Genomic DNA, 20,284 nt, shown 5'->3' with positions numbered 1-20,284 from the left:
TGCCTTAGTGGCTTAAGTGAATCATTTGGCTTTGATGGTGGCAGTCTCCTTCCTCTTCAGCACAATGGAGCCAAGGGTGGTTTCCTCCAAAAAAAGACAGGTTTAACTAACGGAGATGACCACCTTTCCTGTAGACTTACGCTGCGTCACGTGTGCAAAGGCTTCATTTACCTGAAAAGAATTCAAACACAAAGGCACAAGAAGTTTTACAAAGATGCCAGTGAACACATATCTCCGCAGCAGCGCTCAAGCATTGTGCACAACAAATGAAGAAAGCAGGTCATATTTACAAACATGCACTCAAAGTGCTAGAACATCAGGCCCCTTTGAGGCTGCTAAACAGCTTTTTAGGGCAGCCAAGTATAATCCTTAATCGTTGCCAGTTCAGTTAAGTTGTGGGTGAACATATCAGACGACACAGTGATTCTTCAAACAGCTCTTGTTTATTCAGAGGCCAGAACAGAACTGAACTGAGGGGTTCAGTCAGCCTGCTTATATAGAGCCTCAGTATAACGTTACTGTAGCAACTTTCTAAAACTATCCAATCACTGAACAACACTTTTGATCCTTTATTTGCATAACTATCTACAGTATCCCCCTGCTGGCCCAGAGTGAGAACTTCAGTTCATAACAAGTTCCTTTTGGCTTTATGCTAAAGGGCCACCCAGATTTAAACAGGCTAGGCAAGCCAAAGGGTACCACATTGTTCCTGGGACATCTGTCACTGAAATGGCCTTGCCTTGCTTCTGTCTGTTTAAGATGGTTTCGTGGTTTTATTTTGCCCTGTCATGCATTTGGCTATGTCATCTATTATTAAGAGCAGTATATAAATTAATAAATATATACTAACCAGGTGGCACAGCACTTGGACTTCTTCAGATATTGGCCACGAAGAAGCCAGAATTATACCAGGTCAGAAACAAACCCCCTCATATAGCACTTCCCCAACCTGGTGCCCTCCAGACATTTTGGACTACATTGTGCTGGTTCCCACATAGGTATCCCAAAATATAATTGGCCAATTTGGGGAGGGGGGGATCTTTGGAGATGGTTTAGATCTCACATGCAGGTAAACCCTCCAAGATGGAAGGGCCCTTGTAGGTCATTCTATGGCATGTGGGAAAGCTTTTCACGTGAAGAGGATGCAGGCCCCAGGCCACCTGTGAAATGTCTCCCTGAAGATGTCCCCACCAACGGTGTCAATGACCACATCGGCCCCAGGTGGCGACAGTGAGCTATGCAAAATCCAATGTAATTTTTCAGAAGGTTTTTTTAAAAAAGCATTTTCGCAGCATTTTTTATATGTGTGTAGATTCCATCTTAGATGCGGCTACCTGATTCTTCCTTCTCATTTCTTGCTGCCTCTTTCTCCTTCTTGCCTGCCCCACTTGTTTACAATAGTCTATCTCCCTGATTGATTTCTTATTTAGCCAGCATTTTGCTAACTTTATTGTTCCCATAGTAACACAGTACCGACTCCCTGCCTGAAAAAGCAGCCATTTTATATTATAGCCACCAACAAAATCAAAACATTTCTACATTATTTATATCATTTTGTGTAACATCTATATTGGCAAAAGATCCGAAATATAGGGCGACAACCCTGAACTTTACTCAAAATGCTGCGCTGATCTGGTTAATCCCGTCACCATACACCAAAGAATGTCTCAAGGCAGCCAGAAACTGCAGCAGGAAACTGAATTTTGTTGGACAGTCATAATAAGGTTTAATCGCGCTGATCTCTGGGCCTCCTCCACTCACCCTGACTGCGTCTTTGCTCTCGGTTCAAGGGCCAGAATGGCTGTGCCATAGGAGACGGGCAGAGTGGCAGGATCTTCATAAGCCACTCCAGGTGGGATCATCCAGAGGAGATCCACAAAAGAGACAAACACAAATACCAAACTTCCAAAAAAAGGTCTTTCTTTCCAAAGGCCTTTCCCACCCCTCTGGTTTTTTGTTTTGAATGTCTATGTTGCTCAGACGGTCATTTACCCTCGCTAGGTTCAACATGCTGCCATCTGCCTTATTGCAGGGCAGATTTGAGGGTAAACCGTACGCGGAACGAGTCTGCCCCAGCGGCTTGATGGAGGTAGAAACTGTCTCTCATGCCTTGTTACGCTGCCGTTTCTACGGGGATATACGCTCGGTATTTATTACCCCTGCTATACAAAAATCTCCAAATGAATCCAAACTTCAATGTCTAATATCCCTGGTAGAGGACAAGGATCCTGAGATCACGTTAAGGGCAGCCAAATTCTGTGTGATTGTCATAAAACTTAGAGAACAAGCTGTGCTATCATAATGATTAAGGTTTTAAATGATAATTTTAGGTTATATGTTAGGGACTAAGTTTTAATTTATATATTTTTTAATTGTTGCTATATCTGTATTGTCCCTGTTCTACCTAATTGCAAATTCAAATGTATCCCTATCGTGTTTTATGACTTCCTTGATATTGTATGTGGGCTGGAACTGGTCTGTGACCGAAATAATAAAATTCATTCATTCGTTTATTTTGCTGTAGGTTAGGACTTTCTAAATAGATAAGCACAAGTCCAAGGTTGCTGTCTACGGTATGTCACCCTGGTCTTCAGCAACGAAGAGGTCCAGGGTATTACAGCCACACCCTTGTTCATAAGGCACTGTAGCAGAGGTCACAGAGTACTAATTTCTTCCGTCTATAAAACACCCCCATGTATAAGTAGCCCCTTATTTTGGGGGACTCGTATTTAAGAAAATGGCCTCAGCACTATCTGTGTATACGATGCCCCCTAATTTTTGACATAATTTATTAGGGGGGGAACCTAGTCTTATACATGGAAAAATATGGTAATTTCACTGCAGTTGAAGCAGTCCTGGCTGTCTTCCAATACATGCGCATGAGAGGAACACACACAGCAAATGGGCCCAAGTGGTAACAGATATGGCCAAACACATAAAGGTGTTGCCAGTTTTTTCATTAGAAGATTGGCCAGAAGATTACCGGTAACTAACCTCACTTGCTAGATTCGGGATACAACACAGCTCAGTGCTGCCCAAAATGTCATGATGAAAATTCCCAAAAATGCCAACCCAAAGTTTCACAGGCAACCCAATCTTAACACGTCTGGAGAAGTGAGGTAGCTTCGGCCAATATTGGATTACACGTCTACATGCTGCAACCCTAAAGAATTATACTTTGGGGGCTTGTTTTCAATTATCTTTTGATTTGCAATGTATTGTATTTTTCACTCTATAGGACGCACTTTCCCCCCTCCAAAAATTAAGGGGAAATGTGTGTGCGTCCTATGGAGCGAATGCAGGCTCCTTGGCTTCAGCGATAGCAACGCGAAGCCTCCGAAGCGCAGAGGGAGCGCTCCCAGTCCCACCAGGAGATGCTGGGGACTGAACCTGATGTCTTCTGCATGCTAAACAGTTGTTCTACCACTGAGCTATGGCCCTAGCTCACAATATTGCTGTCAGGATAAAATGGAGAAGGTGGAGGCTGAAGTGTGTATGCTCTGTGGAGGAAAGGTGGGATAGAAGTATAAGAAGGAATAAAGTATGTAAACTAGCCTATAAGTGAATAAACTACAGTATATTTTTAACTTACTCTCCTAATAATTTGTATATAAGTTATAAAAGTGGTATATAAATTTTGTTAAATAAAAAAAGAGGAAATGTTCAGACTTTCAAACAGTATGTTATGCCTGAGCCTTCATTGCTGAAACTCCCAACAGCATTTTCGTGCTCACAAACATCTGATGAAGGAACCATTGTGACATAACCGATTCAAGCAGAATGAAGGGGCAACAGGCTGTCAACAGTGGCAGTAGTTGGGGGCTCCCATCTATTGAAAAGCCACAGACTTTTCCTACTGCCTGAGGAATTAATCCCTTCTTTAACATTCATAATTGCTGGATCGATTTAACAGGGCTGGAGCTAACATTTGCTTGGATTTGGCACCATTGATAGGGAACTGCCTGCTGTGTCCTCCGCTTTGAAGTTACCCTGGTCTTTGGGCCTCCAGCACCTTCTTCAGCATGTCCAACCCATCTAAGAGGCGTATGATACTGGTGTTCCACTGGGTTAGGAAGAAGCCCCAGACAGAGAAGCCATGCTCTACCATCTCGGCCAGACCTTCTGCCTCTGCACCGGCTTGCAACACTCCTCACATTTCACCCTACTTCACGAGGAGCAAGACAACCTGCTCTGCTCAGGAGGTCCAGCAGGCGCAAGGTGCTGCGATTGCCGAATCTCACCGACCCCAAGTATTTAAGATCGGTCATTGGCAGCGTTGGCCAGAAGAGAGCCCGCAGGCGTGGCGAGCAAAAGAAGACTCCAGCGGGAACAGGAAAAGGGGTGAGGGCTAGGCTAGAGGCAAGAAGGCTCCAAAGCTATTTGCGGGGTGGGATTGCTTGGGAAGATGCCTTCTCACAATCTCTACCCTTGAACCACGTAAGGACATAAGAAGTGCCTGCTGGATGAAGCCACATTGGCCTGTCTAGTCCAGCATCCTGTTCTCACAGAGGCCAACCAGAGGCCTGTGGAAACAAGAGCATTCTGTATTCCCTTCCTGCATCTTCCAGCAACTACTATTCACAAACGTTACTGCCACTGACTGTGGAGGTAGAGCATAGCCATTGTGCCTGGTGGCCATTGATAGCCTTTCCTGCATAAAACCATCCAAGTTGGTGGCCGTCACAGCTTTCTGTGGGATTGAGCTTCCAGAGGGGTATCTGAGCATGCCTGCTGCAGGAAAAACAGGCATTAAAAGCACATTTCTCCCAAAGAATCCTGGGAATTGCCGTTTGTAAAGGGTGCTACAAATTGTAGCTATGCGGTAGGATTCTTACAGGGGAGAAGCGATAATGCTTTTTTGAGGCTTTTATACACAGCCTCAAATTAGCTCCACCAGCTCTGTAATACTAGAGCAAAGATTATAATGCATATTGTTGTTGTACTTTTATAAATATTATAAAACCCATTCCTGCAAACCATGTAGTCTGGAATAAACTCAGTCACCCCTCCCATCACTAATTGTTTCTACTAGGTGGGGAGGGGTGTTGGATCTGCTTCCCTGCCTTGAAGAAAGGCGCAGGTCAGGTGTGTGCCCAGACCTGGCCACGCTTCGCAAGAGAGGTGTGCTGGTTCAAGGTGGCCATGCTGCCTGCAACTTGCACTCCTTCCTGATGTGTCTTCCCCAAACCCCTTCTTCCAGAGGCTGTGTTGAAGTTTTCCATCACGTGGAACACAAACTCGCGGAACTACCTCGAGGCTCAGGCAGTGGTGGAAACCCTCCTCAAGCATGAGACGCCAGAGAACCTCTTGCAATGCGAAGGGATCAAATCAGCTGTGGAGTCTCTCCTACCATACATGGCACTTCCAGAGGCTGGGCCGGTTACTGCAGGCCTCCATGTTCCTCGATTTCATGTGGCAAAACATGAAGTTGCCTGACGCCGCCAAGTGGGACGAGGAGATGGGCACATGATGAGCTTTATTTATTTATTATTCATTTTACTGAGTACAAATTAGAAAAAAATACAAATATACAAAAAAGGAAAAAATACATGTAACCAATAGAAAATTAGAAAACATTTTACCTCTTCTCATATTTACAATTATTTGCACCTCTACAAAACAATATTCACAATAAAGAAAAGAAATGAAAGGTAAAATATAAAAGAAAAGAACAAGAAGAAGATAAAGAAAAGGAAGAAATAAGATCAAGAATGAGAATTTTAAAAGTAGATAAGTATTCACTATACACAGCCATTTCCCATCTATATTTATGGAAGGGGCTCTGTTTCTCCTGACGCTTTGCTGAAGGGGTGCTGAGCAGAGAGGGGGAGAATTTTTTTTCTTGCGCTCTCCCTCTAAAACATGGTGTGTCCTATGGTCGGGTGCGTCCTATAGAGCGAAAAATACGGTACTCCTCTGCCAGAGCTTTGGTATTGGCCACACCAATTACACGACCCCCCTAGTCCAAAAGCCATCGATGGAAAGCTATCAACACGCGAGATAAAGCGATGCCCTACCATTTCTCCCCGCAAAACAGTAAAACATCCAGACATGTTGAAAGCAGTGCTCTTGACCTGACAGCAGCAGCTTTGCAATCATTTTGCCAATCCCCCTGGCTCTAATCCAAATGGCAAACTGGGATATGGGCAGTGGCGTAGCGTGGGTTGTCAGCACCCGGGGCAAGGCAAGTAATTTGCGCCCCCTAATCCGTGGATTTGCGCCCCTAACCCTAACCCCCAGATGTTGCGCCTGGTGCAGCCGGGCCCCCCTGCACCCCCCACGCTACGCCACTGGATATGGGAGCTAACAGGATCTGTGCAAGCAGCACCAGTGGCGTAGCATGGGTTGTCAGCACCCGGGGCAAGGCAAGTAATTTGTGCCCCCTAACCCGTGGATTTGTGCCACCTAACCCGTGGATTTGCGCCCCCTAACCCTAACCCCCAGATGTTGAGCCCAGTGCGACCGGCCCCCCTGCACCCCCCACACTACACCACTGAGCAGCACCACCCAGGGCAGCAACTAGGCCCCTGAACTATTTGATACCTTTGCCTTGCACGACTCCATGTCTCTGCTTCTGGCCTCCTTCAGTGCGACAGAGCGAAGTCCGCCCTAACTGAAACTGTTGCACAAATATTATTTATTTAATATAAGGCTAATATTGCTTAATGTAATGAAACTCGTTAAGCCGGTTCCCTAAAAACAGTTTGAAAGAACAGCATTCAATGAACTTTCCTTTGGGAAAAAAAAATAGATTAAAAATGTGAATCAGTCTGGTGAATTGATTTCCATTCGAAACATGGGACAAATAAGGAAATATTAGTCATTTTTGCCAGAATTCTCTTGACACCTCCAGCCCCAATGAATTCCTCTCACCTCCTTTAGGCTGTTGACAGCCTCACCAGTCTCCATCACATCCCCAGAAAAATCCCCAGTCTCCATCACATCCCCAGTGTTAGCATCTGTGGCTTCTGCACCTACTGCGAGCTTCATTCAATGGACCGAACATACAGAATACAGATGCTAACAATGAATAACAACGGTGATATAATCCTTCTTTCCTGACTGCATTTTCCTGCCTGCCAGTACTGCAAATTATAGCACACACAGTACATGTTTGGGCATATCACAAAAGACACAACTTTAATAGAAATCAGTGCGGAGGAATGGCCAGAAGGTGTCACTACAAGCACAATAAAGAGAACATTGAACAAAGTTTTTCAAAACTGGACGGAAAGGTTGAATTATTATTATTATAATCCCCACTCCTCCCAGATCAGACCTTGGCGGGGGCTGACGCACAAGGAAACAAGTCAAGTAATGTGCAGCAGGGAAAAACATCCTTCCACTGCTCTCTGCTGTATAACAACGTAAAAATGTGATACATAGCCGCGGCTTGCCTTCACTGGTAATAGTTGTTTTTTCTGCCCTAAGAGCAAGGGGCAGAAAATTCCCGGTTCAAATGAAACGGTGAAATCAGGTATGATTAAATGGGCTCAAGACGTTGGACATAACATTATGGTGGCTGACTGGGAGCAGTTATGGACCACAGGTATTAAGTTTACGGCATGTAATGCCTTAAGAGAGAATATAATGAAAATGATATACAGGTGGTACATAACACCAGTCAAGCTTGCAAAAATCTATCATTTACCCGATAACAAATGTTGGAAATGTGAAGAGACTGAAGGTACATTCTTTCACCTTTGGTGGACATGCCCAAGGATTAAGACTTTCTGGGAGATGATCTACAATGAAATGAAAAAGGTATTTAAATATACCTTCTTGAAGAAACCAGAGGCCTTTCTCCTGGGCATGGTCGGCCAATTGGTGTCAAAGAAGGATAGAACTTTTTTTATGTATGCAACAACAGCAGCAAGGATACTCATCGCAAAGTATTGGAAGACACAAGATTTACCCACCCGGGAAGAATGGCAGATGAAAGTGATGGACTATATGGAACTGGCGGAGATGACTCGCAGAATCCGAGACCAAGGTGAAGAGTTAGTGGAAGAAGATTGGAAGTTTATCTACAGAAACATTGTAAAATTCAGGAATGTTAGAAGGATGTTGGAATGAAGTAATGTGGTATTAGCAGAAATGATATAAAAGATTAGGTAAAAATTGTTTTTTTAATTGTTGAAAGAGCAGAATGTAATATTATAACATAATAGGATAAATTATTAGGATAAGAAACAAGTTGGAAAGGATTTGCTGGAATATTTAAGTGAACTAGAATACAAAAAAGGAAGGTGTGAGGAGGTCAGGGAAATAAGTTAATGAAAGATAAGACATGGAAAGAGGGAAATGTTTTTAACTGTCTTTATTTATTTTTGTAACTTTTTTGAAACTTTAATAAATAAATATATATATATAAAAGAAAGAAAATTCCCGGTTCAAGTCTCACCTCAGCCATTGACCTCACAAGATGGCCACAGGCAAGCCACCATTCTCTCAGCACCTCCCACCCCACTCCCCCCCCCCCCCCGCAATTTGGAGGGCGAAAATGGTGCGTTACTTTACAGAGCTTTCCTAAGGGTTGTTGAGATAAGGCATGCAGCTGTTGCAGCCCCTCTCTGGAAGAAAAATGGTGTCCCGTAGAGGTCAGGGGCCATATATTTGGTTACTCCCTCCATTTTCATTCCCTCCAATATTGTCGCCTAATGTCAAGATGTTGTCAGTGAGTCTTGGCTGGCTCCCCAGGAAAGTGTAAAGACAAGGAAAAGTTTCTTACCATCCTGTTTTATTTCAGTCTTTACAGAGAGAGGCTATAGCACCCAGCCTCTTGGATAATGGCGTTGTCCCGAGTGAATCTCCACCCCCGTCTCTCCCACTTCCTCATTCGTCATTCCCATCACCTCTTCTACAGGTGCTGTTATGTGCCCTCTGTCTTTGAGCTCTTTGCTCTCCTACTTTTAAGGCTCACCAGGTTCTGGGAGATGGAGAGTCTGGAAGGCTTTCTAATGACAAATTGTCAGCCAGGTGTTGTTCTGGCTCTCCCATGATTTCCTATCTTTGCCCCTCATCTGCCTGCCTCTGAACTGCAACCTCCCTCAATAATGATGATGATGATGATGATGATGATGATGATGATAATAATAATAATAATAATAATAATAATAATAATAATAATTTATTATTTATACCCCGCCCATCCGGCTGGGTTTCCCCAGCCACTCTGGGTGGCTTCCAACAGAACACTATAATACAATAACCTATTAAATATTAAAAGCTTCCCTAAAGAGGGCTGCCTTCAGATGTCTTCTAAAAGTCTGGTTCTTCTCTTTGACATCCTGTGCAAGGGTGTTCCATAGGGCGGGTGACACTACCGAGAAGGCCCTCTGCCTGGTTCCCTGTAACTTGGCTTCTTGCAGTGAGGGAACTGTTGGAAATTCAAGCCCTTCTCATGAGAAGCTGGCAGCAGTCCAGGCACCCGGCTTGATTCCCTGTTGACCTCCCTGGCTGCATTCCCCAGCAGACGCAGGCAAGCTCTTGATCGGTGATTCTTCTCAAACGTGAGAAGAACACACCCCTCTTTCCTGCCTCCCCCAGGCAGGGGAAAGAGATAGACAGAAATGTATTTACATGCTTTTATTTCTGTCTTTGCAGCGTTACAAAAAACATGACTGCTCTCTTCAAATTCCAGCAGTGTAGAAACTAAAACTTCCTGTACATCCTGTACAGCTCATATTACACTGTGAGGTAATTCCGGTGCTGCACACTGTGAAATGACTGCCCCTCTGTTCCCACAGCAGTCCCAACATTCCCATCATGTTTACACTTCAAGCAGGACTTTGCAGCTGCATTGCTTCATTATCGTAAAAGAAACTGCCAGAAGGCCCTCGGCACTGGATCTCAGTGTCTGGGCAGAACGATGGAGGTGGAGCTCCCCCCCCCCGCCGAAAAATGGAACTCTCCTCCCCCAAAAAGCCTGCACCTTAACCCCCCCCATGACCCAAAAAAAGCTCAACAACTTTGAGCTGAACCCCCCCCCCCAAAAAAAAACAGGGGTAGATCACTGCCAGATTTTAATTCTGAAAGTAGATCTCAGGCTCTTGGTAGTTGGCCATCCCTGCTAATAATAATAATAATAATAATAATAATAATAATAATAATAATAATAATTTATTTATACCCCGCCCGCTCTAGGTGGCTTCCAACGCAATATTAAAATACAGTACATCGAACATTAAAAGCTTCCCTAAACAGGGCTTGTGTTGTTTGGGCGGGGGGGGGGAGTGGGCTATAACAAAGTGAGCTGGACTGAAAAGGACCTGCTCACCTGGAGTGAATAGAAGGGAAGGCTTTTCTTGGCAAAGACCCTGGCAAGCCAGTATGTCAGCAAAATTCACTCCATAGCAACGGACACAAATTCTGACCTGCAGGAAGAATCACAGCTGTTTATACAAGTCAGTCTTAGACACAGAAGCCGTATGGGATCTGATGTTAAACACACATAGAATCATAGAATCATAGAGTTGGAGACCACAAGGGCCATCGAGTCCAACCCCCTGCCAAGCAGGAAACACCATCAGAGCACTCCTGACATATGGTTGTCAAGCCTCTGCTTAAAGCCCTCCAAAGAAGGAGACTCCACCACACTCCTTGGCAGCAAATTCCACTGTCGAACAGCTCTTACTGTCAGGAAGTTCTTCCTAATGTTTAGGTGGAATCTTCTTTCTTGTAGTTTGGAACCATTGTTCCGTGTCCGCTTCTCTGGAGCAGCAGAAAACAACCTTTCTCCCTCCTCTATGTGACATCCTTTTATATATTTGAACATGGCTATCATATCTCCCCTTAACCTCCTCTTCTCCAGGCTAAACATGCCCAGCTCCCTTAGCCTTTCCTCATAAGGCATCGTTTCCAGGCCTTTGACCATTTTGGTTGCCCTCCTCTGGACACGTTCCAGTTTGTCAGTGTCCTTCTTGAACTGTGGTGCCCAGAACTGGACACAGTACTCCAGGTGAGGTCTGACCAGAGCAGAATACAGTGGCACTGTTACTTCCCTTGATCTAGATGCTATACTCCTATTGATGCAGCCCAGAATTGCATTGGCTTTTTTAGCTGCCGCGTCACACTGTTGGCTCATGTCAAGTTTGTGGTCAACCAAGACTCCTAGATCCTTTTCACATGTACTGCTCTCAAGCCAGGTGTCACCCATCTTGTATTTGTGCCTCTCATTTTTTTTGCCCAAGTGCAATTGACTCTTGTGGGTGCCTAGCTCCTTCTCAGACTTTAAAATAGCAGCTAAAGGGGGCCTGATCTGGTTTGAGGCCGCAGTGCAAAGGGAGAGGCATTATCCTTTTCCCCCTTGCCATTTTCTTGAGAAACATCTCCTTAACCCAAGCTAGCATTTTCTGCAATGGAAGAAGTAGAGAGATGGAAGGCAGCAACCCTGCAACTGGTCCTGCCCCCTTTTTTATTTGTGTTTTTATTCATTAAATTTTTATATTAACCTTCATCTCAGGGCAGTTCACAACGTAAAAATGCAATATAAAAAAAACCAAAATACATAATTAAAATAAGAACAACAACAAACCAATAATTCCCCACCCCACCCCCACACACAACGCATTTAAAAGAGCATTGGATGTCAATAAGCCAAAGACCTAAAGGTGTGTAATGAAAGCACCAGGTGAGCTTCCCTGGGGAGAGCACTCCACAAAGGAGGAGCCACTGCAGAAAAGGCCCCGTTCTCGTGTTGCCACCCTCTGGACCTCTCGTGGAGGAGGCACATGAAGAAGGGCCTTAGATGATTATCTCAAGGTTCAGGTAAGTTCTTTTCTTAAACGAGGATGCACTGGTTGCAATCCTGAGGCTAGATGGGCTGCCTAAAATATTCTTGTACACTTTCCCAATCACCGGTGATCACGGATGAGTTAGAAACATTTATTTATTTAGGAAATAATTACAGAGCTTTGCAAGCAGTGTAGTAATAACTTTGTAAATTTAAAAAAAACAGCTAAAATCCATAACCAGTGAAATAGACATAAAAATATAATCATTATAAACAAAGGTAACATTTAAAAAAAACTATTAAAACCTGGGTAGACTGGGGGGAAATAGCATTTTTAGCAGGCATCAAAAGCAACATAGCAAGGGCACCTGCAATGTCAATAGGCAGGGAGTTTTACAGCAGAAGTGCTGACACTTTACAGGTACAACTCCTCAGCAACGGACATTATGTGGCAATTGTAAAAGTGCAAGTTAGGCAGATTGGAGCGATCAAATCAGCATGTACAGGGCATGGCAATCCCTTAAAGGAAACCTGTCACAAGCTGTTAAGGGCTTTATATACCCATATTAAAGGTAAAGGGACCCCTGACCATTCGGTCCCATTGTGGCCGACTCTGGGGTTGCGGCGCTCATCTCGCTTTATTGGCCAAGGGAGCTGGTGTACAGCTTCTGGGTCATGTGGCCAGCATGACTAAGCCACTTCTGGCGAACCAGAGCAGCGCACGGAAACGCTGTTTACCTTCCTGCCAGAGCAGTACCTATTTACCTACTTGCACTTTGACGTGCTTTCGAACTGCTAGGTGGGCAGGAGCTGGGACCGAGCAACGGGAGCTCATCCCGTCATGGGGATTCGAACCGCCAACCTTCTGATCAGCAAATCCTAGGCTCTGTGGTTTAACCCACAGCGCCATCCGCATCCCTTTCATACATAATGCCCATATTAGAACCTTTAATTTCACCCAGTAACAAATCAGCTGTCAGTGCAGATCTTTGAGCAGTTTTGCCAAGAGGCCTGGCCGGCAAGCATTTCTAACCCAAAAATGAGGGGGTTCTTTAAATCTTTTTGGGTTACTTATGTACCACAAATGATTCATAGAAGTTGCTGGTCTCATAAAAAGGAGTATTGTTGGCTAGTACCTTTTGTCATCTTACTTGCAAGACTGGCTCATATCCCACTGACTTATTTTAAGCAATACAGTGGTACCTTGGTTTATGAACTTAATCCATTCCGGAAGTCCGTTCTTAAACCAAAGCTTTCTTAAACCAAGGCGTGCTTTCCCATAGCAGCAGAGGACTCAATTTACAAATAGAACACACTTAACAGGAAGCGAAACATGTTCTGCTTCCAAGACAAAGTTCACAAACCAAAACACCTACTTCTGGGTTTGCAGCGTTCTTAATCCAAGTTGTTCATAAACTAAGTTGTTCTTAAACCAAAGTACCACTGTATAACATATTCAGGACTGGAGTTTCTGCAGCTGAAGAAACGCTGACTAAGGTCTGTCCAAACATTCCGGCAAGCCCTAAAAAAAGATTTCACAGCTCCCATGGGGAGCATGTTGTACTGGTTGAAGTTATCATTGTTCCATTCTGGCTAAATATGTAAGTGAATAAAGCGCTAAAATTGGGTGAGCAGCAATCACAAGACTGGGACAGCAACGTCATACTGCATCCCCAGTGCAAACAAACAGCATTTGTGTTCAAGAAATAAGTACAGATCTTTGCCACCACTGTTGCAAAGGCAGATACTCACTCTCATGGAGTCTGTTCTTCCCGTGGATGCTGACTAAGAAATAAGTCACTTCAAGTTCAATAGGGCTTACTTGTGTGCATGGGACTGCAGCCTCAGTGACCTTTTATTATTATTTTTTTATTACCCTCCTCTGCTCTCATACCAGCTTAATCAGCCGGCTTTAGCAGGAGATAGCACTCATCTCCATGCTGTAAAAAAACACTGAATGATTCCTATGAACCAAGAATCAATGGGAGCCACAAGAAAGGGCAGTCTTTCTTTGTTTCTGGTTAGCTGACAGTCCTACTTCATAGTTGCATTGGTCCAAAATTCTTATCTGACTAGTGCACTCTCTTAGGATGCTATTAGGATGTTTCTTATACTCTGCATGTAACCAAAACCTCCTCTCCTGTGTTTCTTCTACTGACTTCATTATTTCATGCCCTATCCTAAGCTGCAGGCAGTTGCCCCTGGAGGTACATAATGACCTAGAAAGTGTGTGTTTTTCTGGGAGAAAAGGAAACGTTGAATTAAAATTCTTGTAGAAAACGTTGCTTTAAAATCCGTTGGTTTGTGGTTGTTGTTGTTGTTTACTCATTTCTCCATCTGCTCCCTCACTGGCCTGGTTTGCACATCACAGTGAACTGGAGTACAGCTTGCCATCACAACTCCTTAACCAAGACCTGTAACTGTAAGGAAAACCTTGGCTACGCATTGTGGCCATGGAGGAGAGACCCTAACTATGATCCCAGGCTTGGACAATACGCTAGACCAAACCAAAAAAGCCAGGGTTGGGGCAGCAGTGCAGCTCCAATCTCCTCCTCAGGAACCAGCACGTTCATGAATTTGCACTGCCGTGGTTTGGCTTACCCTGGCTTGAGGACACAACCAGTCCCTCAGACATGCACAAACATACTGTCAGGGCTGCCTCTAGGTCCCAGCTCACAGAGGACCAACGCCAGGCTGATATTATGTACAAAAGTCTTTATTGAAGTATAATTTCCATTTTAAAGCCAGAGCGTGCAACCCTACGTCTAGACTCTAGATCGGCGAAGTCCCCTCTGAGTCACTGCCCCTTCCGCACCAGTTTAAGATCCTAGCCCGGCTCCACCTCCTGCGCTGTTCCTTCCTCCTCTGGGTCCTTCTGCCCCCTGGGGTTTCCTCCCTCCTGGACTCTTCTGACGCTGACCCCCCTGAGTCTTGCCCTTCCTTCCGGCGGGCTTTAGGACCTGGCTCCCTATCCGGGCTACCTGCTGTGCCGCTCGCCTGTACATTTAAACTTGGCACGCGCGCCCAGCCGGTGACTTTCCTCTTGACCGTTTCCCCGCTCTCCGATGGAGGCGTGGCCAATCCTGACTCATATCCTCCCTCTGGTGGTGGGAAGACTGGTCCCGATGCCTGGGACTCCTCCCCCCCACTACGCTCTGGTGGGGACGCTGGTCCTGATTTCCAACTGCTGCTCAGGGAGTCCCCGCTGGCCCCTTCCTTCTGGGGTTTCCCCCTTGGCACCCCCCTTGCCCTGGCCATCGGCGCTCCTCTCTGTGAATCTTCCGATTCGCTGGAGAGACTCGTGGAATCTCTCTGACCACTGTCACTGCCTACACCCCCCTCGTATTCCTCCTCCTCACTCTCCATTTGCTCCTTCTCCTGTGTCTCTGCTCCTGAACCCCTGACACATACTATTTAATATTCACTCATGTCATGCTATATTGATTTTCAGCCAGGCATTAGGGAAATGTTATCTTTCCACAGGGCTAATATTATAGCACTAACTCACAACCCTGGTGCTGTTTCAGCTGTTCAAGGTTCAAAGCACTATTAGGGACAGTTTGTAATCAGAGTTCCACAGGTAGAGAACTCACAACCACAGGGTGAAGGTACTCCTGTTATTGCAGGAGTGAGGAAACCATGGCAACGACTATCTTTTCCATGATACGTAAATAATAATAATAATAATAATAATAATAATAATAATAATAATTTATTATTTATACCCCGCCCATCTGGCTGGGCCTCCCCAGCCACTCTGGGCGGCTTCCATAAAAACCAAAAATACAGTAAAATATCACACGTTAAAAACTTCCCTGAACAGGGCTGCCTTAAGATGTCTTCTGAATGTCAGGTAGTTGATTATCGCTTTGACATCTGCTGGAAGGGCGTTCCACAGGGTGGGCGCCACTACCGAGAAGGCCCTCTGCCTGGTTCCCTGTAACTTTGCTTCTCGCAATGAGGGAACCGCGAGAAGGCCCTCGGCGCTGGACCTCAGCGTCCAGGCAGAATGATGGGGGTGGAGACGCTCCTTCAGGTATACTGGACCGAGGCCGTTTAGGGCTTTAAAGGTCAGCACGAAAAGCCCTGGACCACACGAGAGGAGCCTCCACTGTAGCATCTCCCCACCCAAACCAGTGCTAACCCTTAGGAAACTATGCCAATACTTTTATGGGTCGTCACTGGCGCATCCAGGGTTTCCCACAGCAATGCAGAAGGATTGGATGTTGCTGCAGTAGCTCAGGTGCTGACAAGGCTAGGTGAGGATCAGGCCTCAGCTGGAGAAACTCAGCAGCTCAGGAAAATTTCTACAGCTGCAATACTTATAAAACTTTATTCATCTTAGCAAGGTTTAGAAGCCCGTACTATACTGGGAAACATCAACGCCTCCTCCCAAAAGGTTTCCTCCCCCCCCCCCCATTTTACAAAGGGATGAACAGAGACTTGCCTAATTCTACTCAGTGATCTCTGAAAGAAGATCTGGACCCATATCCCACAGGCCTATACTGACCACTGGAATCAAAACATGTATCACTTCTTGTCACTTCTTGCCACAAGATGTTGGACATAACATAATGATGGCTGACTGGGAACAGTTATGGACCACAGGTATGAAATTTACGGCATGTAATGCCCTAAGAGAAAATTTAATGAAAATGATTTATAGGTGGTACATGACACCAGTCAAGCTTGAAAAAAATTACTATTTGCCCGACAATAAATGTTGGAAATGTAATGAGATTGAAGGTACATCTTTTCACCTTTGGTGGACATGCCCAAGGATTAAGACATTTTGGGAGATGATTTATAATGAAATGAAAAAGGTATTCAAATATACCTTCCTGAAGAAACCAGAAGCCTTTCTCCTGGGCATGATCGGCCAATTGGTGCCAAAGAAGGATAGAACATTTTTCATGTATGCAACAACAGCAGCAAGAATACTCATCGCAAAGTATTGGAAGACACAAGATTTACTCACCCGGGAAGAATGGCAGATGAAGTTGATGGACTATATGGAATTGGCGGAAATGACTGGCAGAATCCAAGACCAGGGAGAAGAGTTGGTGGAAGAAGACTGGAAAAAGTTCAAAGATTATTTACGGAAATATTGTAAAATTAATGAATGCTAGAAAAATATTGGAATGAAGTTATATGGCTTTAGTAGAAATGTTATAAGGAATTAAGGATAAATAGATTAATAGAGTATTAAAGGAAAAATAAGGTTAGAATGTGTTAAGATAATAGGATTGAAAACAGAGGAAGATGGAAAGGAATTGCTGAAAAAATTAACAGAAGTGGAATACAAAAAGGGAGGTGTGAGGAGGTCGCGGAAATAAGTGAATGAAAGATAAGATATTGAAATTATTTGATGTGTTTTAAGTTGTGTTTGTTTTGTTTTGTTGGTTTACTGTGTTGGTGTTGTATTGTATTGTTTTTCTTTTTTGTAGTGTTTAAATTGTTGGAAAAAGTAATAAATATTTTTTTAAAAAAAAACACAAAACCATGTATCAGACCCTCACAATTCATCCCCCTCAAACCTGTAAGGTCTGTGAGTTGCCAACTGGAAGTCCAGCACTTTCCCTGAATACCCAGGGATATGCATGCTTTAGAAAGCCATGCAGAATAATCTCATAGTGTGTTGGCAGTGAAAATGCTATTTCTGCAGTAAGAGCCCAATTTGCAGTCCAATTTTTAAAACCATGTAAAATGTAAAACTGTCTGGATTTTTAGTTCACACAAAGCCCAACGAATGGTAAACCTAGAACATATAACCAACATACAGACTTGTTTATTTTGAACTGCAAGAAAAACCACTGTCTGATCTTTTCAGCAGCAAGGTGCTTTTTCATTTTGTGGGATGCAAACTAGTATTCAGCAGTGCTTCACACGGCAGCCAATTTTGGTTTATCCTTGTCAAGAGTGACGATCTGAGTTTGGTAGATTTGCACCACATGCTTCCCAGCTACAGGGGCACTTTTGTAAGATGTTTCTGCAAAGATCGAAGTGTGGAAATAATGAGCGTATTATGGGCAGAAGGTAGCTGAAGGTCGGGGAGATGGTTGTGGTGGCTGGTGGGAGGGTCATTGTGGGTGCAGTGGTCAGTCTCTGGGAGATTTAAAGTAAATCAGCAAATATTTCAGACTCTGACCTAACAATACCAACAAAACAATATCCCTCCCAGTTATGCTGCTGAAATGAAGAAGGGAAGGTACCAGGAGTGCATTTTCATGAGGAAGAACCATCAGCCTCAGTCAGTTCTAGTACTCAGAGCTAGGTAAAGGTAAAGGTACCCCTGACAGTTAAGTCCAGTCACGGACAACTCTGGGGTTGCGGCGCTCATCTCGCTCTATAGGCCGAGGGAGCCGCTGTACAGCTTCCAGGTCATGTGGCCAGCATAGAATCATAGAATCATAGAGTTGGAAGAGACCACAAGGGCCATCGAGTCCAACCCCCTGCCAAGCAGGAAACACCATTAGCATGACTAAGCCACTTCTGGCGAACCAGAGCAGCGCATGGAAACGCTGTTTACCTTCCCGCCAGAGCGGTACCTATTGATCTACTTGCACTTTGAGGTGCTTTCGAACTGCTAGGTTGGCAGAAGAGTACTCAGAGCTAAATAATACTGACTCCAGGAGCTTCTTGTCCTTTGCATCAGGCTCAGCTTGGTGGATGTCAAGGTTGTAGTAAGAAAACAAACGAAGTGGATCTCAGAAGACTGAAGTCTGCCCACCCCTGGCATATACAATTGGTTGTGCCCCTTCTTACCTATGTGTCTGCAGTGACACCAGAGATTGTGATCTCGCTACAGAGCAAGCCCTGCACACCATAAACCTTACCCAATAATGTCCACAGGGATTCCGGCTCTGGGATTAGACCAGGGTATGTTATTTATTTAATTAGAGACTCATCTGAAATAAAAGGGTTTTGTCCTTCTCTTTGTACCTTCAAGAGACAGTTCACACTACTATTTACACATAATAAATCAACAAATGCCTGCTCACCTGGGCTGAGAACTAATAACGTCGAAGCAACTAGGCAAGCGAATCTTTCCACGCCCAAGAAGGAAAGACTCTTCCACACCAGGCTCCCTTGTTCAGGCTATCCCTGCACCACACCATGGGTGGGCTAGTATCTATTTGTGCGGGCTAGCAAATTCTTTGGCCTGTTTTCAAGGCTGCTGTGAAAGCACTTCCTATGACGCAAATGCACTCTCATCTATTGTAGGATTGCCACCCCTAGGGAGGCCAGCTGGGAAACTTACACAACTCTATCACATTTTTTCGCCCAGAGAACTTGCTTAAGGCAGTCAGTGATGGTGGGATAACAAATCTGTTTCTCGTTTCGACATCTGATAAGAGGCTTGAGGAAAGCTGAAAATGGACAGAACCCGAGACTATAAGCAGGGGTAGGTGGGAAGCAGAGTTGCCTGAGAAAGCAGAGAATGGCTTTGAACAGAGATCAATATCCTGTTTAAATAGGGCAGACGCCTTTTGCCCTGTAAGCAGAGGTTCCAGATAATAACCCTAAATCTACACAAGCTGGAACACCCTTTGATATCTCAGAGCCCTCTTCACCTGAACAACCTGCCAAAGTACCTGTAAGAAAAATCCTCTAAATGCTTCAAGCCTTGCCGCTCCTTTACCTCATGTGGCTGCGGTGAAGAAGACAGGATGTCCCTGACAACCTTTTTCAGCTCAGCGCAAAGTGCTGCTTGGTAGGTCCTCTGGGGCTGCCGAGGGACAAGGCTGCTCAGAGAGGATCCAGCCGTTCTCGGCCAAAAGCTTTCCTCCTGCAACTCGAGAATGGGTACCAAGCTCACAATGTCATCCCGCGTGCCACCATGATCACTCCACATTCACAATTTTAAATATAAACATCATTAATGTATCCAATATTTGTTGGCACGTAAACATTCCCAATTTCAAGTTTGGCAAATGTCAAGGCCTAACACAGATGCAACGGTCACTACAGTGGTACCTCGGGTTAAGTACTTAATTCGTTCCGGAGGTCCGTTCTTAACCTGAAACTGTTCTTAACCTGAAGCACCACTTTAGCTAATGGGGCCTCCTGCTGCCGCCGCACCGCTGGAGCACGATTTCTGTTCTCATCCTGAAGCAAAGTTCTTAACCTGAAGCACTATTTCTGGGTTAATGGAGTCTGTAACTTGAAGCGTATGTAACCTGAAGTGTATGTAACCCGAGGTACCACTGTATCTCTAATCTGTGGTAAGGGGAGTTCCTTCCACAATCCCTACAGAATCCTTCTCGTTCCTTTCCCTGGTTGGGGTTAACTATGATACGATGTCGCACATGAATTGATACTAGCCAGAGTTAGCTTGAACCAGGGTTTGCAAACCAGTTTCTAATCCTGATTTAAAAGACAACCATAGCAGTGAAGACACTGCACAGTTAAAGCTCATCTCGGAAAGGGTAGGGAGCTTCTGCACAGCTAGGCAAGGACGCAAGAAAGTCCATGGCACAGGATCTCCTGGTCAGGTTTAAATCTCTAGTAATTTGTACAAATGTTGCTGTTGTTATATGTCACCTTTCC

The 20,284-nt window shown here is 44.7% G+C and overlaps 1 protein-coding gene across 1 annotated transcript; it reads right to left on the bottom strand.

The window, feature by feature from the left end:
* On the bottom strand, nucleotides 1-19,589 carry LOC309344261 (uncharacterized protein; the record flags this gene model as incomplete). Its single annotated transcript, XM_081866511.1, has 9 exons — nucleotides 1-245; nucleotides 1,064-1,107; nucleotides 1,762-1,902; nucleotides 3,990-4,063; nucleotides 5,356-5,432; nucleotides 5,908-5,959; nucleotides 6,874-6,974; nucleotides 10,280-10,376; nucleotides 19,377-19,589. 9 exons carry the CDS (start codon nucleotides 19,587-19,589, stop codon nucleotides 103-105), a joined length of 942 nt encoding a protein of 313 aa, XP_081722637.1. The 3' UTR covers nucleotides 1-102.
* Nucleotides 19,590-20,284: the final 695 nt, after the last annotated feature.

This window comes from Podarcis erhardii (genome assembly GCF_964252035.2).
Source record: "Podarcis erhardii genome assembly, chromosome: 6".
NCBI classification, from domain to species: Eukaryota; Metazoa; Chordata; class Lepidosauria; order Squamata; family Lacertidae; genus Podarcis; species Podarcis erhardii.
The sequence above is the reverse complement of the archived record's forward strand: the minus strand, read 5'-3'. Positions and strand labels throughout refer to the sequence as shown.